At 35.2% G+C, this 25,052-nt stretch overlaps 1 protein-coding gene across 1 annotated transcript in view; it reads left to right on the forward strand.

Moving 5' to 3' along the window:
- The window catches only part of BUB1B (BUB1 mitotic checkpoint serine/threonine kinase B), a 65,746-nt gene that overhangs the window by 37,493 nt on the left and 3,201 nt on the right, over positions 1 to 25,052 (forward strand). The window contains exons 16-22 of the mRNA XM_074289259.1: positions 13,053 to 13,204; positions 13,442 to 13,582; positions 17,725 to 17,825; positions 19,310 to 19,471; positions 21,273 to 21,415; positions 23,243 to 23,414; positions 24,350 to 24,456. Of these exons, the coding sequence (XP_074145360.1) occupies positions 13,053 to 13,204; positions 13,442 to 13,582; positions 17,725 to 17,825; positions 19,310 to 19,471; positions 21,273 to 21,415; positions 23,243 to 23,414; positions 24,350 to 24,456 (978 nt within the window). The remainder of the gene's footprint in view (positions 1 to 13,052; positions 13,205 to 13,441; positions 13,583 to 17,724; positions 17,826 to 19,309; positions 19,472 to 21,272; positions 21,416 to 23,242; positions 23,415 to 24,349; positions 24,457 to 25,052) is intronic.

Genomic DNA, 25,052 nt, shown 5'->3' on the forward strand with positions numbered 1-25,052 from the left:
AACTCTGGTTCTCCTGACTTCAGGGCTATGCTCTATCCACTGTTCTATCTAGCTATCCCCAAAAGAATTTTTTTTAAAAAAGGGGGGGTGTGAAAATATTTAGTCTCCTTAGTTTTCTTTCTGGATGAAGATGGTATTTTCCATCCTAGGATTATTGGAATTAACCAAATATTATTAACAAAATAATTTCTCTATACTTATTTTGGTGTCTAATGGAAAGGATGCTGGACAGAGCATTTCATTGGTTAGATGATGACTAATTATATGGTGGATGTAAGTTTTTTCTTACTGATTGATATTTGCTGTAGATCTTAAACAAATCACTTAACCTCCTGGGGCCTCAGTTTTCTCCTGTTGGAGCTCTATTGCTGTGATCCTGTGATCTTCTAGTTCATTGTGCATGCTGCATCCAACAATGTACAGATCTATGTTTGCTTATCCTATCTGATTCTTGTCTGTACCTCACTCCGTATTTTTCACAGATATATTAGACAACATACTAGGGGCTTTTCTTTTGATTGCATCATTTCACAGATACCATTGGAATACCCAAGTACCATATTCCATTGCTTTTACTGTATGAGTCACCTAACATCTCTCTCCTGGACTCTCCTTTATGTTACTTCTCCTAAGAACAGTTTTTCTTAGGTTATATGTTCACACCTGTTTTGTGCCTCTCTATTAACCTTTTAGTAAACTGCAACTTTAATTCTTTGTGACTTGTAAGTATATAGCACTAGTGTAGTTTCTAAATTACAATTCAACTTCCTTCTTATATTACTCAATTCCAGGCCTAGTTCTTTGTGCTTCTATATTGCCTGTCCAATTTCTTCTTGACTTTGAGACTAGCTCTCTGTCCATTATACCAGATTGTCCAAAAGATTTTGTGAACAAATTTATATTCTAAATTGATTTGACTGTAGTGTCTTTTCATTTGATGAGGATGTCAAATGTTTATTGGCTAGTTTCTAAATTCTTTTATTCTGTTTTTGACACTTGATTTATATCTCTACACTTAGGAAATAGTAGTAGTTAATGTTGATGTCTGCTCTTTTTATTAATTCCTCATTTTGAGATCACTAATAAACCAGATTAGCATTCCCTCAATTTCATGCCATATCTTCTTATTTTCATCCTTCTAATTTGATAATGATTTTGATTTGTTCTCTAAGAATTCTGTAGAATTGAGTCCTACATTGGTATATGGTTGTTTCTTCTCAGAATATAGTTTCTTTTTTTTTATCATGTTGCTCAATGTTTACTGTGTTTAGTATTTCCTAACTTTCTAATTGATTCTGTATAGGTATGATCTAAGGCTTTCATAATCATCCATTGTTAGGTAATTTTCAGGGGTGATATCAGGGGTAATGAAATGAAAAGAGGGGCTTAATTTATTTGTAAACATCAATTAGCCATTAAGTGAGTAAAACAAAAGGAAGAGGCTCTGGAAAACAGCAACTCTTGTCAACTAGCAGTATCCTTTTTTCCTAGCTTTTCCAACCTCTGCACACATATTTTATGTCTCACCTAACTCTTCCACTGTTCTGCAGGTTGCTAGCCCTACTCCTGCCATTATACTTGAAACATTCAGCATACATTTTAATGACTCACTGGGTCTCAACTCCTCTGACTTAGATTAATTCTTCACTTTGTCTCAGATATGTAAAGGTGCAATTGTATCTTAGAGATCATGACCTTTGTGATCATGAATTCTGAATTCCTTTTTGTCCTGTCCTTTGATTTCTCACTCTTCCTAAACCTCTTTTTCATACTTAAGAGGGCCTCTAATCTCTCCATCCTTCTCTGTTCTCTCTAATCTCTGGCTGCTTAGCTCATTTCACAGTTTTAGGTGGGGGAGGCTTAAGTTAGTAATAACTGAACAAATACTTGGTTTTATTAAACAAAGAATGCTGAAGGACAGTGCTATAGTTTAAACATTGAAGACTAAGCAAGGACCATCTTCAATTTATCCACTGAATTAGCAGGATTGGGATTGTTATATAGAATATAAAGAAAATTCCATTTTAAAAGACTTCATTTGCATATTTCCAGTGTTTGCATTCTATCTTTGGGCTCCCTGCTTCTTGTGTACCCTTTTAAATGACTATACATTCTAATGGCTAGAGTAATTGTTAGGAGTTAATTGCTAATAGGTAATTATCAAGTGGCTAGGAGAAATTGAATGATGCCTTCCTAGCAGTACTGAATACTTGGGCATTAGATTAGGATAAGACTAAATTCAATTAATTTAATGAAACAGTTTTTGTGGTAATTGGAGGTTAGTTTGTTTGTCCCTATTTAGAAAGTCAGAGAAATTAGGAAAATAGGTCTGGATAAACCTAAGGCAGGAGGAGGAACTAGAGAAATAGGCAGTAGATTTCCTTGGTGGTCCTGGGAGCTTAGGAGAAAATTAAACTTTCAGTTCAACACTTAGATTCATTATATAAATAGAATGAAGAGGAACTCTGCTCAATGTGATGGAATGAGTGGGATGACAACAGTTCAGTTCTCCCACAAGTACTCCAACAAGAAGTTTAAAAAAGCCTGAAGAAATTATTTAAAAAAAAAAAAAATCTAAAAAAGTAAGTGCATTTGCCAGCCCACATCTACACAGAAACAGCCAGCAGATGAGTACTGGGGAAGGTGTTCAGAGAGAAAAGGCCAGCTAAGGAACTAGGGTTAGGTTAAGGAAGCCTGAAGCTGTGATCATAGCCAGGAAGACAGGAGCTTGCACCAGGGTCTAGTAAAAAAGATAAGGGTCTATAATTGTGTCACCATAGAGAATGACCTATGTCCTAGTATGTCATCTAAGACCTGTGTCCTAGTCTACGCAACACAGGCTGCTTTAGTGCAGTACATTGTGAGATGCTGAAAAACACTCATCACCATTGACCAAAGATAATTTAGGTCACTAGCAAAGGTAGTCACACCAGTCTTGCCAGAGTACCCAGTAATTATTTGGCACTGAGCTGGAGTTTGAAAAATACTTGTTGATTGACTGAATAATCTACATTGGTAGAAGGCATTTCCCTCAGTACATTTTTCTTGTACTAGTAACAAGGAATGGGGGAAAGACAGTACTTTGACATTGGAACAGTAGTTCCCTAAAGTATTAGGAAAGGAAATATTACCAAGGTAGGAGTCAGAAAGCAAAAATGGAAATCAAAGCCTGAGCTAGATGAGCTGAATAGGTTTGAGGCTTTGGAAAATCAAGTGTTATTCATTCAGCAAACATTTGTTATTTTCCTAATTAAAGGGCCCATTGGAGAGCAACAGACAGATAGGAAGAATGCCTGCTGACTGGGATCTAAAGCCAAGTGTGATTGGTTGTCCAGGGCGAGCCAGGAAATAAAGTGGGCTCACTATGTCAGTCAGCTGCAAAAGGAGAAGGAGAAAGTTAAGTTGTAGAACAGCAGTGGCATAGAGACAAGGATGACAGGACATATTCTTAGAGAAAGGATAATTCAACAGGATTGCAACAGAGTGGGCAGAGGAGGAATGTGCATGAAAAGGTAGAAGCAGAACCAGATTATGGAGGACTTTGAATGTCAGGCAGAGTTTATCCTAAAGATCATATAAATATATAAATATTTGACATCTTAGTTTTTAAACCATTCTGCCTGCTTATCTGTGGGGAAATTTTTTTTTTCCTGATCTTTCTTTTGTGTTCTGTTCCTTTTCAAAAATCTTCAATAACATTTTTAAACTTTTTTCTTTTTTTGCATGACTATATTATTACTATTCTTACTTGACCTCCAAGACTTATCTCTACCGATTCCACCCCAAACTTGTTCATTATTACAAAAAGCACAATCATACAAAACAAATCCACATATTAACCTTGTGATATGTTTTGTTCTATACCTTAATCCATCCCTTTTTAGAAAATAAGTAGCATATTTCTTCACAGGTCCCTTAGAAACATGATTGGCCATCTCATTTATCAGAGGGCTTATTTTATCTTTCAGAGTTGTTTAACAGTGTTTCAACCACTGTGTATGTTATTCTTCTGGTTCTATTTACTTCACCTTTGTATCATTTTTTTTTAATTTTTTTTTATTAATTTTTATAATTATAACATTTTCTTTGACAGTACATATTCATAGGTAATTTTTTTTTTTTTTTACAACATTATCCATTGTACTCCCTTCTGTTCCAAATTTTTCCCCTCCTTCCCTCCACCCCCTCCCCTAGATGGCAGGCATTCCCATACATATTAAATATTTTATAGTATATCCTAGGTACAATATATATGTGCAGAACCGAATTTTGTTGTTGTTGTTGCAAAGGAAGAATTGTATTTGGAAGCTAAAAATAATCTGGGAAGAAAAAACAAAACAAAACAGTGCTCACAGTTTATACTCATTTCCCAGTGTTTCTTTTTTGGATGTAGCTGATTCTGTCCATCATTGATCAATTGGAATTGGATTAGCTCTTCTCTATGTTGAAGATAATCCACTTCCATCAGAATGCATCCTCATACAGTATGTTGAAGTGTATAATGATCTTCTGGTTCTGCTCGTTTCACTTAGCATCAGTTGATGTAAGTCTCTCCAAGCCTCTCTGTATTCCTCCTGTTGGTCATTTCTTACAGAACAATAATATTCCATAACATTCATATACCATAATTTACCCAACCATTCTCCAATTGATGGACATCCACTCACTTTCCAGTTTCCAGCCATGAAAAGAGCTGCCACAAACATTTTGGCACATACAGGTCCCTTTCCCTTCTTTAGTATTTCCTTGGGATATAAGCCCAGGAGTAGCACTGCTGGGTCAAACGGTATGCACATTTTGATAACTTTTTAGGCATAATTCCAGATTGCTCTCCAGAATGGTTGGATTCTTTCACAACTCTACCAGTAATGTATCAGTGTCCCAGTTTTCCCACATCCCCTCCAACATTCATCATTATATGTTCCTGTCATCTTAGCCAATCTGACAGGTGTGTAATGATATCTCAGAGTTGTCTTAATTTGCATTTCTCTGATCAATAGTGATTTGGAACACTCTTTCATATGAGTGGCAATAGTTTCAATTTCATCATCTGAAAATTGTCTGTTCATATCCTTTGACCATTTATCAATTGGAGAATGGCTTGATTTCTTATAAATTAAAGTCAATTCTCTGTATATTTTGGAAATGAGGCCTTTATCAGAAAAAATGTTTTCCCAATTTGTTACTTCCCTTCTAATCTTGTTTGCATTAGTTTTGTTTGTGCAGAAACTTTTTAATTTGGAGTAATCAAAATGTTCTATTTTGTGATCAATAATGGTCTCTAGTTCTCCCTTGGACACAAACTCCTTCCTCCTCCACAAGTCTGAGAGGTAGACTATCCCATGTTCCTCCAATTTATTTATGATTTTGTTCTTAATGCCTAAATCTTGGACCCATTTTGATCTTATCTTAGTATGGGGTGTTAAATGTGGGTCCATGCCTAGTTTCTGCCATACTAATTTCTAGTTTTCCCAGCAGTTTTTGTCAAATAATGAATTCTTATCCCAAAAGTTGGGATGTTTGGGTTTGTCAAACACTAGATTACTATTTTTATTCACTATCTTGCCTTGTGACTCTAACCTATTCCACTGATCAACTAGTCTATTTCTTAGCCAATACCAAATGGTTTTGGTGACTGTTGCTTTATAATATAGTTCTAGATCAGGTACAGCTAGACCACCTTCATTTAATTTTTTTTTCATTACTTCCCTTGAAATTCTCGACCTTTTGTTGTTCCATATGAATTCTGTTGTTATTTTTTCTAGGTCATTAAAATAGTTTCTTGGGAGTCTGATTGGTATAGCACTAAATAAATAGGTTAGTTTAGGGAGTATTGTCATCTTGATTATATTCGCTTGGCCTATCCAAGAGCACTTAATGTCTTTCCAATTATTTAAATCTGACTTTATTTTTGTGGCAAGTGTTTTGTAGTTTTGCTCATATAATTCCTGACTTTCCTTTGGTAGATATATTCCCAAATATTTTATACTCTCGACATTTGTTTTGAATGGAATTTCTCTTTGTATCTCTCGCTGTTGGACTGTGTTGGTAATGTATAAAAATGCTGAGGATTTATGTGGATTTATTTTGTATCCTGCAACTTTGCTAAAATTCTGAATTATTTCTAATAGCTTTTTAGCAGAGTCTTCGGGGTTCTCTAAGTATACCATCATGTCATCTGTATCATTTTTATATAAGTTCTTCCAGGTTTATTTGAATCTATCCCTTTCATCATTTAGTATGGTGCAATAATATTCTGTTATATCCATATGCCATTTTTTATTTGGTCATTTTCCAATTGATGGGCACTTCCTTCCCATTTTTTTGCTACAACAGTATGCTTCTCATATTGTCTTATTTATCTTAGAGTACATACTTAGTATAGTGGTATGGCTGGATCAAAGGATTTGCAGTTTAATGACTTCTGGGATATATTTCCAATTTATTTTCTAAAATGATTGGATTATTTTAAAGCTTCAATAGTACTTTGGTGGCCTCCAATATTCAGTGCTTTTTCTAGTGAGCAGAGGAATGATGTGATCATGTCTGTTTATGTTAGTCTGACAATGGCATAATGAATGCATTAGAGTAGAGTTAAGAAGACTTCTTACAAGGTTGTTGAAATAGTTTAGGCAAATGCTAATGAGGAATTGTACTAGGATGTGAGCAATGGAAATAGATAGGAGAGGGTGGATTTGAGAAATGTTACGCAAGTAAAATGAACAAGACTTGGTTACCAGTTAAATATGAGAAGTGAGAAACAGGGAAGAATCAAAACAGTAAGATTTCATAAGAAGGAGACTGAGTGGATGCTAATACTATTAATAGGGATATTGAAGTCAGAAAAGTATGATTCATACATTTGGAAATTCTGAGATGGAGATTCTAAGGAGACCATCACAGTGACAGAGTGTAGGCATTTAGAGTTCTAGTCTGGGACTCAGAAGAAAGGCTAGAACTAGAGATGCAGAAGCAATAGGTGAAGAGTAAGATTGTCTAGGGCAAGATTAGAGAGAAGAAAACCAAGAACAGACCTATGAAGAACTATTTCTGTTAAAATTAGAAAAGATAAAATCTAGAGTTTAAGAAGTTTTTCAGAAGTTGAGGAAAATCAGAGAGGATAAGCTAGAAAAAAGCTCATTGTAGGATGGAAGGTAGGTAGTAATTGGTCACTTTAGAAGGAGCCGTTTCAGTGAAAGTGATGGAGCTGAAAGTCAGATTGCAACAAGTGGATCAGAGAGTGGGCAATAAGGGAAATGCCATCCTTATGCTTCTACCTATCTTCAATTTCTCTATCTCGTGGCTTCTTTCCTTGTGCCTCCAATATACCCATGATTGTTCCAGCCTCAGAAAACCCTCTCTTGGTCCCTCTAACGATTGCCCCACACTTCCTCTACCCTTGTAGCTAAACTCCTTGAGAAGGATGCCTACAGGCCTCCACCCCTCTTAAAGTCTGATTTCTGGCCTCACCAAATCTCCCCCCCCTCCCCCCCCCAAACTGCTCTCCTCAGCTTACCTGGGATGTCTTAATTGCTCTATCCAGGGTCATGTCTCCACCTCCTCCTCAACCCCTCGGCGGCCTCTGTCACTGCTGATTTACTCTCAGTTCTGTGATACTCCCATCTCAGTTTGGGGGGACAATATTTCCAGTCTGCCTTTCTAACCATTCGCCAATCTTTGGATCCACCTATCTCCTTAACCTCTCTGCTAGTGCTGCTGTGGGCCAAGAGCCAAGCTTGGAGGCAGGAGGACCTGAACTGTTTGTTTTCCTCAAGTTCTGGATTGCAAGAATGAGCTGAGAAGGAAAAAGCAAATTACTGCTAGAATCTCTTACCTACAGATGCGATCCCAAAGAGTTGGGACATGGCTGAAACAACTCCCCAGCAGGTCTTGCGTCTCCATGTGCCTTTGGGACATCTCAAACTAAATGTCCAGTACAGATTTTCAACATGTGCAAAACTGAACTCATTATCCTCTTCTCTAACTCCTCCCTACTTCCTAATTTCCCTATTATTGTAGAAGATAAGAACACCCTCCCAGTCCCTCAGATTTGTAATCTGGGCATTATCTTTGACTCACCCTTTTTTCACTCCATATATCCAGTCAGGTGTAAGGGCCTAGTAAGTTTCCCCTTTGCAACTTGTCTCTCAGACAAGAAAGAAAGATGTTCCCTTTCTCTTCTCTGACTCTGCCATTATTTTGATATAGACCCTGAGCTACTAACAATGGCCACCTTGCTGTTTCATGAACAAGATACTTTGAATCTCAACTGTACATGTTCTCGGATTGTTTCCCATGTCTAAAATTCTCTCCTTCCTCATCTTAGCCTACTACCTTCCCCAGCTTCCTTTACCCCAAATAAAATTCCATCTTCTCCAGTAAACCGTCCCAGCCCCTTAACTCTAGTGCTTTCATCTTGTATGTAGTTTGTTTGTATCTTGTTTGTTTGTTATTTCTCCCACTAGATTGTGAGTTTCTTGAGGGTAAACATTATCTTCTGCCTCTTTTTGTAACCCAAAGCTTAGCACGATACCTGGCACATAGTAAGCACTTAGTAAATATTTACTGATTAACAGTCATAGAAATGGACAACTTCATGACGTTTGCCAAAGGAGAGGAGAGATAGAGGACAGTGGCTGCAGAAAGTAAACGAGTCAAGTAACAGGTATTTTAGAATTGAGGAGACCCAAACATAAAAGTATGGACTACTCTATGTCCATATGATCATGTAGGAAAGAGACAGTGATTTCAAAATAACAATGGAATTTAAGTGCCTGTTCTATATAAGCCCCTAGGTGTTAAGAGATGTAGACAAAATTAAAAAAACCTGTCCTCAAGAGATTGACATTCTACTAAGGCTTACAACATGTATCAGATAAATACAAACTAATTAAATAAGAGAGTGGTCATCATTAACCAGTGGTATCAAATAAGGTTTTCAATGAGATGTGGCCCATCAATTAGGCGTCCGAACAGATGTGAGGAAGAAGTACATTCCAGGTACAAGGGGCAATTAGCACACTGGCATAGAGAGAGGAGGTTTGGGATCATCAAGCAAATTAAATAGACTAGGATAAAGAATGTATGAAAAAGAATAATGGGAAATAAGGATGCATGGGTAGGCTTTGATTGACAAGCTCAGAAATCTGTCATTTTAGTTAGTAGAAAAGCTACTGACAATTCTTGATAATAATAGTATTGTCATTATACTACAGTAATAACAGTTGGTGACTAACAAGGTGATTTAACAAGTACTTCACATACATTATCTCAGTTTACCTTTCCAGCAACAATATAAGGTCTTAATACTTCTGGTATTAATTTGTTTTACAAATTAGGACATTGAGGTTTACAAAGTTTAAGTAACTTACATAGCTAGTGTCAGAGACAGATATTTTGAGATAAATCTAGTATTTTTAAAAACACTTTTTATTGCTTCCTAATAATATCTACCACCTTTATGACCAAAAGTGCATCTCTCCCTTATAACAGAGAAGCACAGTTAAACAAAGCCAACAGTTGTATGTCTCTTTGACAATGTATGCTTCATTTTGTAACGTGTTATATGAAAGAGGGAGGAGATGATTAAAAACTGGAACATAATTGGGCAGGAAATAGAATGAAGGCACATTTAGAAGACTTTTGGAGTTAGTGTGATCAGGAGAAAGGAAGTGGGAAAGAGAGCAATAACTCCAAGAAATTTTGAGAAAGGGAGGTGGGATCCCGGGGAAAGCCATGTTGTATTTCTTAATCCCTTTGGTGAAGTAGGAAGCATAAATTAGCTACTATAAATATTAAGAAAAGGGAAGTGCTGAGACCAAAAAGGAGATTTGAAAGTTTCTGTAGAAAATAAAAAGCAAATAGTAGAAAGAGTAAAAAAATTATTGAGTCATAGCAAAGGGCCTAGCTGAGTCTATAGACTAATTTGTAGTAGATGAGATTGTACTGATCTCATGGCTTTATTCGGTGATAGTTGGCAGATGGAGACAGGAGCAGAGAAATAGGGTTATTCATATATGAGGAATTGAAATAGTGAAGGTCAAGAGAGCCCAAAGATCTATGAGAGTAGTTTGTTTAGTCCTTTCAGTCTGGCTTTTTGTGACCCCATTTAGAATTTGCTTGACAAAGACATTGGAGTGGTTTGCCATTTCCTTTTCCAGGTCATTTTATAGATGAGGAAATTGAGGCAAACAAGGTTAAGTAATTTGCCCAGCATCACAAAGCTAGTAAGTGTGTGAGGCTGAATTTGAACTTGGGAAGATGAGTCTTCCTAACTCTTGATCTACTGTGCCGCTGAACTGTCCTATGAGAGTTTTTAAAGGCTGTGAAATAGTAAGGTGGTAGATTATGAGGCTGATTTAGGGAGACAAATATAACTGATATGAGAGAGATGATCTGGGATAATATATCATGGTCAGGGACAAAAAAATTTGATGTGAGTGAGTGGGAGAAATGGAAAGAAACTAAGCTATAGTTGGAAAATATTATTTCAAAGTACCTATTCCAAAAGAGATTCCTAATCTGGGGTCTGGGGACTTGGTGGGAAAATAATAATGTCTTTACAGATTGTCAAAGAGGTCAGGGACAGACAAAAGGTTAAGAAACTTTGCAATAAAGATCACAGAATCTTAGTCAACAAAGTTTTATTCAGCATTTACTGTATGCCAAACATTGTGCTAAATACTGGAAAGGTAAGTACTAGCAAAAAGAAAGAGCCCAGGCTCTCAAGGAGTACACATTCTAAGGGAGGAAGACAGCATATAAAAAGGAACTGAAATTGTAGATAGAGAAGTGAAGTTTGTGACTGAAATTGATAGAGAAATCATTGATAATGATAAGGCTACTAAATGAGTCATTGTGAATATGTATACTTTTCAGTTCAAGATTTGAGGAAGGAAAGGTAAAGCTCAACTTTACAAGGAATTTAGCTAGTTATAATTTGTCACCACTTAGGATAGAGTCAAGATACCTATACTCATTTGTGATATAGCCTCCTGGGTTCTATACATCTTTCTTCTGAGACATAACTTAGCCTAAGTGAGATCCAAGGAAGAGATAGCTAGTTTTATCAGGATCACGGTATGACTATATACTGAATTTGGGAATTTACATGGTTTTATTCTCAGGAGTAGAGAGAGGTCACTGACACCAATCACTCAATAAATATTAAGTGCCTAATATGTGCGAGACCTTAAGCTAAGCACTAATAGCATTTATAAGAGTAAACACATTGGACAGTTCTCAAATTTTTTGGTCTCAGAATTCCTTTTCATTCTTAAAAATTATAGAAGGACCCCCAAAAGCTTTGTTCTTGTGGCTATGCTAATGTTTATGGTATAAAAGAGATATATATTAAGAGATAATTTTTGGAAAACATTAATTAATTTAAAATAAACCTATTACATGTTAACATAACTATCATAGTTCCAAAAAAAAAAAATTAAGAGTGACATTGTTTTAGATATTTTTGCAAGTCTCTTTAATAAATAGCCTAATAGAATACAGCTGTATTCTCAAATCTGCTTCTGCTTTAAATGTATTATAATATGTCATTTTAGTTGGGAATATATGGAAAAAATCGGACCTCACAGATAAGGAGGTGGAAGAAGGAGGAGTATTTTAATAGACAAACAACATCTTGGTGGTATTATGAAAATAACTTTAACCCCCTGCAAAGGTTTTAGGGACCTCTGGAGATCTGCATACCATAACTTAAGAAGCACTGATTGAGAAATAGGAATGATGCAGCAAAGTGGGAATTCATGACAATCAGCTTTAAGGAGACTACTAAGCCAAATGGGGAGAAGAGAATAACATGGGAAGGAAGGAATTTATTTCTTGATGTTTGGAGAAAGGTACATCCTTATCTATGGATGCACCAAACTGAGTGGGAAGCCCTAGGTAATGGACTAATTCTACTTACTTAGCTTCAGAAACAACAATCTGAAGATTATTCCCAAAACCTAATTATTTTCATGTATGCTAATAGGGAGCCAAGTTGTTTTTATTTTCATAATTCATTTTTTTCTAATTTTGAATTCCAAATTCCTCTTTTTCCTCCAGTCCCTCCTCCATTCATTGAAAAGGCAAGCAATATGATACTCATCATATATGTGAAGTCATGCAAAACTTATTTCTGTATTAGTTATATTGTCCCCAAAATGGGAAAGAAAAACAGCAAAAAAACCAATATACTCACAATTCATCAGTTTTCTCTCTGGAGGTGGATAGCTTCTTTGATCATGAGAGCCCTTTGGAAATATCTTGGATCATTGTATTAATGAAATTGAATCATTTGAGTTTCATTTCTCATATTCGCGCCCTAGTTTACTAAAGGAGTGAAAAATCAAATGAGAAGAGAGGACGAAAGAAAAAAAATGAAGTCTGAACAGTTACAAATAATCTAAGTAGCTATATAGTTCAATATTTAATATCAACAAGGTCCATAAATACAATTGAATGTTTATTCAAAAGTCCAAAGTTTGTTTGTCATGTTAAAATGGCTAAATATTGCTGTTAAATCAGAATCTAGCTGCAAGTCAATTGAATTGGGCCTTAACACATTAAAATTATGAGACATCTAGAAGAGAAAAATGAGAAGATTTGTGTCAATGGATAAAGAATGAAAAATTGGAAAAAACAGCATATACAATAGCTACAATAATGTAAAAAATTCCTACTAAATAAAGCTGAATGATGTATAATTCAAAAGTAAATGTTATAATATAAACTTAGTCTTAGATAAGGGATGAGAAACTCCTTTTTCTTCCCTTGTAGAAGTGAAGGACTAAGTGTATGGTTGCTTTGTCAGTTCTTTTTGCTTAACTTTTTTTCTTTGTTATAAAGGAAGTTTCACTTGGGGAGGGCATAGAGAGTGTATATCTGGAAATTATTTATGTTGTTAATAACTTGTTGGGATAGTGTTGAAAACAACTTTTTTTTAAAGGCTATTGAAATTAGAGTTAAATTCTTTCTTCTTTTTTTCTTTTAAATGAGAAAGAATTAGCATTTATTACTTCTGCTGGGGGTTCACTTACCTGTATTTCTTTCAGCCCAATTGTGGAAAACAGTCAAGAAAACACCTACTCCTCTGGATTCTCAGGTTCTTCTGCTTCCTCAATTACGAGTATTTCCTCAACTAAATACCTTCAGATCCCTGAGAAATTAGAACTTACTAATGATGAGAGCATCATTCATCCTTTGGGTAAGTGATTCCTATGCCTAGTAAAAACTTAACCTGTCTCAATGAGTTCTGGAATGTGTTACAGAGAAATGGCCATGAATCCTGAAACATCTAAAGTGTATAGCATGGCCCTGATTTAATCTTGGAAATCACTTTGATAAGTGAATATTGGTCATATACTCTATGTTCTTTTTTCATTTGAAATTTCTCTTTTAATTTCAGATGTATTGGATAACACTTTCACTTCTGCCCCTACAGATAATTCTTCCCTTTCACCCTGGTGCTTACAACAACGTAAGCAACTGCTAGACTCACTGCTAGAGTTAAGGGCCTCTCCAGAATTCTATTTAGAGGAGAAATCCATGCCTGAGTTAGAAGTAGAGAAAGAGATTGAGTTAGGTAAGTATCATTAAAAGCATACATCCCTTTTTAACTCTTGGAAATGATTAGGTACACTTGGATGCTATAGCAAATATCTTAGAAGTTTCTGGGTAGGAAAACAGGACGTATAGAAATAAAAAATAATGGTGAACCAGGGCTTAATCAATAACAATTTGTCATTTATCCTGTAAGCTTCTTTAATTTAAACAAATGATTTTGATGAATTAATCAGATATTATGACCCTCGGACTTCTGGGAGCCAAGATGGTAGAGTAAGCAGTAAATCACCATAACTCTCCTGTATTCACCTATAAACAACCCAAATACATGTATCAAGTCAAATTCTGGAACAACACAAGCAGCAAAAAATAAAATAAATCGGGGCGGCTAGGTGGCGCAGTGGATAGAGTACCAGCCTTGAAGTCAGGAGGACCTGAGTTCAAATCTGGCCTCAGACACTTAAGATTTCCTAGCTGTGTCACCCTGGGCAAGTCACTTAACCCCAACTGCTTCAGCAAAAAATAATAATAATAATAAATAAAATAAAATAAATCACAGGGTGAGCCAATCTTTTAGCCCAAGAAACTTGGAAGATCAGCAAGAAAGTCTGTCTCACTTGGGTCAAAGAGGAACATAATCCAGGACAGGAAGCATCCCAGTGAGATGGAGTAGGCAGAACCCCACCACATGCTTTAGTGTAGCCCCAGATAAACACAGAAATACTTCATTCACCTTAGTATTGGGATCCCAGCTCAACATTAGAAAAGTAGCTAGAACCCTGTAGCTTCCAACAGTGCCAGCCACCCTCCATGGTACCCCCATCAATATAGCACCATATGGGAAGGTGGCCCTCAGGGTAATATCAGTGTAGCATTATGTAAATAGCCAAGGGCCTATGTATATAGCCCCTAGCACACTATGGGTACTAAGAGAGTACCCCTTTCATTCTGAAAGCAGAGACCTCAAATTTAAGAGAAAAGGAAATGGCCAAAAAGATGAGCAAAAACAACAAAGAGTCTGACATAGAAAGTTATTATGGTGACAGGGAAGATTGAGACACAAACTTCAGAAGAGGACAACAGTATCAACCTATGGGCAAAACCCCAAAGGTTTTTGGGCCAGAACTCATGGAAGCTCAAAAAGGAGTTTAAAAATCACATTAGAAGAAAAAATGGGAAAAGAAATGAAAATGATGCAAGAGGAGTTATGGGGGAAAGGTCAACAGGTTGAAAAAAGAATTGTTTAAAAAGTAGAATGGACCAAATGGGAAAAGGGATACAAAAATCCATTGACAAAAACAACTCCTTAAATACAATTGACCAAATGGAAAAGAAAGTACAAAAGTTAATTGAGAAAAACAACTCCTTAAAAAAGTTAAAATTGGGCAAATGAAAGCTAATGACTCTGAGAATTAAATTCAAAAAAATGGGGGAAAAAAAAAACAGAAGAAGGAGTAAAATATTTAATTGGAAAATAGATACAGGAGAGACAATGTCAGAATCATTGGTCTACCTGATGCCATAATCAAAAGGAGGATCTGCCAGCATCTTTCAAGAAATTATCAAGAAAAACTACCTTCATATCCTTGAACCAGAGGACAAAATAGGTATTGAAAGAATTTACCAATCACCTCAGGAAAGAGATCCCCAAAAATAAACTCCAAGGAATATTAAGGAATAAATACTGCTGGTGGGCAGAAAGAAATAATTCAGATATCAGGGAGCCACAGTAAGGATTACACAGGACTTTAAGGAGCTACAATAGTTAAGAATTTATTTACTATTTATGCTATAAATAGTATGATAATATTATTATTATGGATAGTAATCATTTATATTAGACAAAGTCAAAATTAAAGATTGAGTCGAGAGAGAAATCTACATTATATGTCAGCCATATTTTAGATGTATGTGTATATATGTGTGTGTGTGTGTGTGTGTGTGTGTGTGTGTGTGTGTGTGTGTCTGAAATATATGTGGGTATGTTGGCATATAATTCTATGTATGCACATTTATAGCTATATGTATATGTGTGTGAGTCTATGTGAATATGTATATATGTGTATATAAATATTTTTATGCTTAGGAGAGGGGGCAAATAAAAGGGGTTAAAAAATATTTAGAGAATAAAATAACCTACAAGTAAGCAAAAAAAATAGATACTCATGAATATTATTTTTTCTATTATATATGCTTTCTTGAAATGGAAACTTATTGTTATATATTTTGAATCCTCCCTGATGTTCTGGTGGGCCCAAGACATTTTTCTTTTCTGTCTTTTTTCTATTGTTTTTTCTTATTATTCAATAAAAAGAAAAAAATGTAATTAGGAAAAAATAAAATAAAAATAGCTAAGTATCAGAGGTCATGAAAAATTATATTCCTGAAGACAAAGGACTACAACCAAGCATCATGGATCCAGCAAAATTAAGCATAATATGTCAAGGGAAAAAATGGTACTTCAGTGAAATAGGAGGATTTCAAGCTTTCATAAGACTAACAAAAAATACAATCTCCAATATTAAGACCCAAGAGAAGCCTAAAAAAGTTAAAAAGGGAATCGAAAATATAAATTTCAATGGAGTTGAGCTATTTACATCCCTACATGGGAAGATACTTGTACTAAATTTTTTTTTAAATTTTAAATTAACTGTTACATCGAGGATTTTGGTATAGAGTGAATTAAAGTGACATTTAAAAAATAAGGAATAAGAAAGAAGAGTACACTGGGTACAGACGGAAGGGAGCAGTAGAATGGAGTAAATTCTTCACATGAAGAGGTACAGAAAAACCCATTATAGTATAGGGAAAGATGGGAGGATGTGTGATAGGCATTGCTTGAACCTTACTCATCAGTGTTGGCTTAAAAAAGGAACAATATACATAATCAGTTGAAAAAAAGAAATCTATATTATACAACAGAAAAGTAAGAGGTGGTGAGAGATAAAAAGAGGAGAAGAGTGACTAACAGAAGAGAGGACAGATTAGGGGAGGTGGTAGCAGAAGCAAAGTACTATTGAGGGAAAGAGTGAAAGGAAAGAAAACAAGCAGGAGGGAAAATAGAATGGAGGGAAATAGTTATCATAACTGAAAGTGAATGGGATGAAGAATCTCATACGGTGGAATTAGAAAGCAGAGGGGAGCAAAAATCAAAATCCTCCAACATGTTTACAAGATATCCACTTGAAACTGAAAGACACAGAGAATGTGAAGGGCTGGAGAAGTATCTACTATGCTTCAGCTGAAATAAAAAAAGCAGGAGTAGCAGTCCTGATGTCAGGCAAAGTTAAAAAAAAAATAGAGCTAATTAAAAGAGAAGGAAGGAAATTACATCTTGCTAAAAGATAACAAAGGCAATGAAGTAATAGCAATACTAAAAACATAAGAACCAACTGGTGTAGCATCCAAATTCTTAAAGGAAGAATTGAGTTACAGGTTCATAACCAAATGAGATAGAAAACATTATGAAAATTAAAATAGGCAGATTTGATTAATTTAAAAGCTTTTTGCACAAATTAATCCAGCCAAGATTAGAAGGAAAACAAAACTGAGAAACACTTTTTTTCAGCAAGTGTCTCTGATAAAGGCCTCGTTTATTAAGTATATAGAGAGAACTGAATCAAGTAAATGAGAATGCAAGCAATTCCCTGATTGATAAGAGGTCAAAGGATACAAATGAAATTTTCCAGTCAAGAAATCAAAGCTTTCTATAGGCATATAAAGAAGTGCTCAAAATCTTGATTAGAGAAATGCAAATTAAACAACTTTGAAGTACTATCTCACACCTATCAGATTCTGGAGAGCAGTTTTAAGCTATATATAAAGCACAATCAAACTTTGCATGTCTTTTGATCTAACAATACTAATACTAGGTCTGTATCCCGAAGAAATCATAAGGGGAAAAGGAAAGACCATGTACAGAAATTTATTTATAGCAGACCCTTTTGTGGTGGCAAAATATGAACAGAATCAGTAAAATATAATGATAGAAACGGAATTGTTTTGATATGTAATTGGTGGGAAAAGTACTATTAAAAATTATTTTGAAAGTTATTCTAAATGCCACTTGATATGAATATATTTCTTACACTTAAGTCAGACAGTAAGGCTAAGTGTAGCAATGCTTAGTATAATTCATAAAAATTTAAAATTTCTTAACAGGTAATGAGGATTACTACATCAAGCAGGAAAACTTGATCGGTGAAGATTATAGGATATTTTGGATAGTTCCGAGCAACTCTGAAAAATTAACTCTAATAAAGGTAGGAAAAAATTGTTTATATTCTCCATTTCAACTTACTTTATATGAATAGATTTTTCTAGCATCAGTAATTATATGGGATACTTGGTACTTTTAGCTTCTCCAAAAATGTACAGAATTCCCTTTCCTGAAAGTCCATGGATAAAAAACACCGATTTTGAGTAAGGCTGGGGTCAAATAAAAAGAATTAGTGATTAGTGGATAAGAGTCAAGAACTACGTGTAATAGAAATTAGACATCAAGCAAAATGTGTCAGAATAATGTCAGCCTCTCAGCTTTAAGATACCAGATTTTGTAACTGGCAATGGCACAGAGACTTGTAAGCTAGAAAAAATTCCCATCACTAGCCCAGGAAGTAGAGAACAAAGAAGAAAACTTGAATTTAGCTCAGACTAGTAGTTCAGAAGAGGTTCGCTAACTTTTAGATGTGCTGAAGAAGGAAATGTAATTTAGTAATCTAACTATTGACTGAATTAGATAAAAAAACCAAGTTAAAAGGAAACAAAATTTCTCTTTTTATACCAAAAGGAAAGCTGCAGGAGTGTTTCCTCTACTCTCCTATCCACCCCAGCATACCCAGAAGTACCAAGGTTATGGGCCAAGAGGTGAAGTAGGACTCTACTTCTCTGCTCTGTACCCTTTGGTCACTGAGTTTTGATGATCATGCCAATAATCATAATTCACCCTTACAAATGTGTTGCTGCTGTTGTTCAGTTTTCAGTCCTTCCTGACTCTTCATGATCCCATTTGGGATTTTCTTAGCAAAGAAATAGAGTGGTTGACCATTTTCTTCTCCATCTCATTTCCCAGATAAGGAAACTTGAAGCACATAGGGTCGAGGGACATGCTCAGGGTCACCCAGCTAGTGAGTGTCTTGAGACCAGATGTGAATTCAGGTGTCTCCATACATTGTCACTGAGTTGCCCCTATGTAGCTTTATAGACATAGTGGGGTTCAAATAATACATTTTTTGCACATGAACAGTACTTATGTGATTTAGATGCCAGGCTTTTATAATTAGCATTAGAATGCTAAAAGATTTCACTTGACTGTTTGGTCTGCCTTTCTAAATGAATCAGCAAAATTTAGTCCATTTTAGAAGTGGAACTATCATAGAGGTGACTTAGCTATGGCCACATCTTTGTTGCAGCTGTTTGTAGGACCTGGGATTTCTGGGTCACAGGCCTGTTGGAATTAAGACAGACTGATTTGTTTATATATTTCAAATAATTTTGGTTAGTTTCTTTTGTTTTTATAGCTTTTATTATAAGAGAATTCCTTTAGAATAAAAGGGGAATGGGGGATGGGGAGAACAATTCATAAAAACCAACCAATATTGGGGAAAGTTGGACATTATCTGTCATTATCCATTCCTAATCACCACTTCTGTAGAGAGAAAAAAGGAAAAAAAAGAAAGTGTGGGGACTTTGAATTTAACTTAATTGATAACAATTAATCTTTTTATTTTTAAACAATCATTTTCAGGTGTATTCTCAGCCTGTACCGTGGGATTATTATATCATCTTCAATTTAAGAGAGCGTCTGAATGAAGAGTTTGATCACAGTTTCAGTGCTGACTGCAGCTGTTACCTATACCAAGATGGCTGTATTATTTTGCACCAGAATATAAATTTTTTCACGCTTTGGGTTTGTTAGATTACTTTCTTTAAAACTGTAACATGGATATATTTCTGAAGTAAATATAGTGAAATATGACCTGCAGAGGTTTTGTTAATTGAGTGTCTGATATTAGTTCTGTTTCTTTTCTATTTGGCATATACATTCATCAGGAAAAGCATATGAGTTTGATTGGAATGAAATTTCATTCAATTTAGCTAACACTTGTTTAGCATGTATTATGAATGTAACCCATTGTACTGGGTGCTGCAGAGGATTAAGAGATAAGTATAGTATTCCTCAGGAGTTTATATGCCGGGCTGCAAGAACAGAGCAGGATCTTAGTAGTCTAGTGTGGTTGTGGGACAATATTCACATTTGAGAAAAGAAAATGAGTCAAAATTCTTGGAGTATATTTGTCACCAAAAGATCCATAAAACCATAAGATGCAAAATTGAAAAGGATGTTAGAAATTATCCATTCTAACTTTCTCATTTCAGGCAGGAAAATTAAGGCCCAGGGAGGTTAAATAACCTATAGTTATTTAATTATATAGTAGTGAGCAGCAAAACTGAATTTTGTATACATGTCTATAGACTCCAAGTTCAATTTTCCCCCATTATACTACATTTCTACTGTTATCCAGTTTGCCTGGATCATAGAATACTTACAGGAAAGTAATGCAAGGTAAAACTAGGAAGATAGGTTAGAGTCATGTTTGAAGGGACTTTGAATGTCAGAAAAATGAGTTTGAACTGAACAAATTTCTGAATTTTTTTTTTAGCAGAGAAAAGATGATAAATGTATATTTAAAATATTCATCTGGCAGTTTTGTTTAGCATGAATTAGAATAGAGAAATCACTTGGGCTATTATAATAGTTCAGACCCCCCACCAAAAAAAAAAAAATTCTAACCTAGGATGATGGAAGTAAGAATGGAAAAGGGAGTAAAGGTAGGACTGTCAACGAGGGTAGACTTAGGTGGACTAGTTTTATGTGGAGAATGAGGGGAAGGAAAAGTGAATGACTAAAGATTTGAACTTTGGTTTCTGGTGAAATGGTGATGAGAAAAGTAAGACTGTTAGGAGGAGGTGGTGATTTCAAGAGAGTAGAGGGTAATGCAGGGATATTAAATTTGGTTTTGAGCATGTTTTTGAGGTACCAGTGGGACTTGATAAGCTGTTCAACAAGTAAATGGAAATGCAGACTGGCTCTTGAAAGAAGGATTGAAGCTAGAGCTGTACTTCTAGAAGTTATTCACAGGAAAGTGATGGTTAAAGCCATTGGAAGTAGATGAGATTGCAAAGAAAGTTATGAGAAGAGAGGAGATAGAACTTTGGAGAAAGCCCATATTTAGTTTTTGGGAGAAGAGAGAGCTCACAGAAGAAAAGAGCAGACAGAAAGAACCAGTAGAGAGTATTACATGAATCAAGTGAAGAAAGTATTTCAAAAAGAATTAGGTTCAAATGTTTGAGAAGAAATACCAAGAAAACATCATTGGGTTGGTCATTAGAAAATCCTGATTAGAATTGAAGTCAGATTGCAAAGAGTTAAAAGAAGAACTTGATGCTGAGGGAGAAGTAGAGGGGAAGGATTTAGCAGAATTTTTTTGAGTGGGAAAATTTGATGTTTGTAGATAAGGGAAAGAGCTGAAGATGGATGAAAGGGAGAGGATGATTGATGGATATCCTGGGAATTAAACTTTTGTTCAAATTCTGAACTTATTAGAACTATCGATAGGTATACTTTTAATTTATGCATGGTGTATCCATCTGAAACAAGAATTTAGCTTATGGCATGTTTCCATTAGTTTTCTGTTTTCTGTTTCCAGGATCTCCTGCAGCACAGTGAATCCATTGACCCTGGAGTAGCAATTTTATTTATTCACAATCTCTTGGCATTAGTGGAAAAACTGCACAAAGCAGAAATAGTACATGGAGATTTGGGTCCTCGAAATCTGATACTTGGAAACAGGTTGGATACTGTTTTTTCATTGTGTTTCACTTCTGCTCTGCCTTAAGACTTGAAATTCTTGCTACTTTCTCATGTCTTTTGATGAACGTGAATGCATTTAAAAATAAAATTTCTGCTTACTAAAACTTAGTGATGGTTAAGAACAGTCTATTTGGGACCACCTTCAGGAGTTTTTTATTTTTCTGTCTGAGATTAATATTTTGAGTCTCAAGAAGTAAAGAAATATGGCCATGTCCTCAAATAAGGTACAACATTACATAGCAATCAATTGAACCCTAATCTATGGTTATTGATTTTGGTGTTCTTGAATAGAGATTGGACTAGATGATCATAACCATAAAGGGGGAAAGAGCCTCAGTTATGTGCCTGTATCTATAATAAACTGGCTCTAGAATCTAGAGCAAGATAATAAATCCCTTGAATGAAATAGACAGTGTCAGCTCATCCTAAGTAGCCCTACAAGTCAGCCAGGATTGCAATGCAAAACTGAGGATCTTGGCTAATGACAATTATAGCTTTCTACAGCTCTCCCTGTTTAAATTAAATAGCATTGCACCAGCCCTGAATTCAGGAGGACCCGAGTTCAAATCTGCTCTCAGACACTTAACACTTCCTAGCTGTGTGACCCTGGGCAAGTCACTTAACCCCAGCCTCAGGGAGGGAAAAAAAATTTAATTAATTAATTAATTAATTAAATAGCATTTAAACTTAGCCAGGTACAGGAAATTCTTCCCCAAGCCACCAGGGGGCATCAGTAAAATACATAGATGGATCCATAAGGAAACTGAATTAACATTGTAAAGCCTTTTTTTTTTTTTCCTCTAGTTCTTTCAATTCCAAAAGTGTTTCAGAATTCCACTCTAATAATTTTTAAAAAGTGAGGTTCTATAGCCAATAAAAACACCTGCAATTAGAAACTTAAGTGAAAGAGCCTGTCCTGGTTTTAAGTGAATATGCACTTGGATCAGTTATAAATGCAAATTATTACAAATGCAAAAGGAATATGATATTTCCTAGTTGTATAAAAAGAAGAGAATTGAAGGTGAAACATAGTTCATTTGTTTCTATCAGGAATTAATAGCTATTTTTGAGTTTTCATGAAAGCTTCTCTATTTGAAGAACAGCTTTATATACCTTAGATAAGTATAGCTATATAGATAAGTCCCAAGGACATGATTACTAATTAGCCAAGTGTTAAGAAGTCGTTATAATCTTTATTTCTAGTAAAATATGTTAGGATGCTTCATTTGAGAACAAAGATATGTACAATGTCAAATTAATAGAAAATCCAGTAAGTTTCACAATGTATCTAAAACTTCCATTTATTTAACTTTTAAGAAAAACATCTTTCTATTGTTTCTGGATAATTTCAAGAAGGAAGAATGTGAACAATTCTTAGAAAATAGTGTATGATTGCTGTGAACACAATCATGGCTTATCTTTATATGCATTTTCATTTCCTCTATCACAACTCTTAATCAGCCTATGAAATTTGTTGTCACACATGTTAAAATCCAGTGGAGAACACTGCCACACACTGCCCTCATTGTCCTTTGTGCTGTAGCATCTCAGCAAAAATGTTTCTAAATAATTATTGATCCCTTTTGAAATGGTTTTCCTAGTATCCTCTTCATCCAAGTAACCTTTTGCTCTTCATTGGAGTACTCTTTCAGATGTATTTTCTGAACTAACCATTGGAGGGGGCCATAGGCATGGCTAAGTAACTGCAGTATAAGTTTTGTTTTGTTCTATTCTTTGTTTTCTCCCCAAGGCAACTTCAAGATGCTATAACTTAGCACTTTTCTTCCTTTTGAAATCTGTGCTCAGGATCATTAGTGCCTGTGTCTGTAATGAAAATGATCAGGCTTTGAAGATAGTGGACTTCTCCTACAGTGTAGACCTGAAGGTACAGCCAGAAGTTCCTGCCCTACATGGCTTTCGGACTGTACAGATCCTAGAAGGACAAAAAATTTTTGCTAACTGTATTTCTCCTTACCAAGTAAGTGTATAAAACAGTCATAAACAAAAATAGTGCTAACTTCTTAGATTCTAACTCTTTTGAGCTAAATGACCTAGCTCTTTATTTATTATCTATCTCTGTTCTTGTATCCTACTTTTTTTTTTTTTTTTGTAAATATTATAAAGTAAAATATAACATGGCTGTTTAAATATTTTACTAAGGGATACAACCGTACAGACTCTTTTCCCACCTTTCCCCACCAACATAAATAAGTGAGAATGAATTCTTCTCCCATATGCCATTTAAGTCTTGTGACCATGATCAAGTCAACTTCTGAACCTTATTTCTTTTCCTATAAAATGAAAGTAAACTTTATTCTTATTTCAAAGGATTGTTTAGATCTGTTCTATATGAAAATATATTAGAAATAAGATGATAAAAATAATGTGATATAGAAATTAAGGCATTATTACTATTATGTTAATTTTGCCCTGGGTATTCATAATTAATGAATTAACTTGTACCTTAGGAATGATTTGTACTGCTTTCTAGATGTCAGCTGCCAGGCATATAAATCATCTGGAATATGAAACTCTTAAGTTTGGCAGTTTAAGTATTTGTCCTTGGTTTTAAGGCTATTCCCTGGAGTTGTTTATGCTGCTCAGTTCTGTGGAGGGGTCAAACAAGTATTTCTTAAGTACTTACTAGTCTGGCACTATGCAAAGCACTAACAATACAGGGACAAAAAAATGAGACAATCTTTATTTGCTAGAAATTTAAGCTCTAATGAGAGACAAGTACATCTTTTTTAAATAGCATAAATGTAAGTTTAAGGTAATTAAATATAAGGTCATTTGAGGTGGGGCACTAGCCTTAGACTATTGAAATAGTGATTGCGAAATTCTTTTTCTTTTAATTAGCTTCCATGATAATGAGGGGGGAATTATTTTAGTTGATCTTTTTGGTAATTTCAGGTTGACCTGATTGGTATTGCCGATTTAGCACATTTACTGTTGTTTAAGGAGCACTTACAAGTTACCTGGGATGGTTCTCACTGGAAACTCCTTCATAACCTTTCTAAGTAAGTATTACCAAATACAAGTGTCTTTCTTTTTGAGCTAGTTCTTTCATCCCTTGGATATATAACCTCAGATAAGTTATCTGACCTCATTGAGCCTAGTGTTCTCTTTTAAAACAAACATAATGCCATGTACCTCATAGGGTTGTTATAAGGATTATATGAGATAAATGGGGGGGGGGCAGATTTATAACAAACATGAATATTTCAATATATGTATATATGTAAAGTACACTATATAAGAGTTAATTATTAAGTGCCTGCTCTGGGCTAGGCACAATGACCAGAGGGGGGGAAAAATGCTCTTAGTTGGAGACATGGAGTATCTTGTTCATGGAACAATAGGGGAGGTTATTGTTAGTGAATCAAAGTGTATGTGTAAGATTATAAGAAGATTGGAAAGGTAGAAAGGAGCTAGGTTATAAAGGGCTTTGAATACTAAATAGAACATTTTGTATTTGAGCCTGGAGTTAATATTATTGGTGACATTCAGATCTGCACTTTAGAGAAATTTAGTGACTAAATGAATGATGGGTTGGAGTGGGGAGAGACTTGAGAACAGTAGACTCATTAGCAGACTTTTTGCAGTAATACAGGTA

This window comes from Sminthopsis crassicaudata, chromosome 2 (assembly GCF_048593235.1).
Source record: "Sminthopsis crassicaudata isolate SCR6 chromosome 2, ASM4859323v1, whole genome shotgun sequence".
Lineage (NCBI taxonomy): Eukaryota > Metazoa > Chordata > Mammalia > Dasyuromorphia > Dasyuridae > Sminthopsis > Sminthopsis crassicaudata.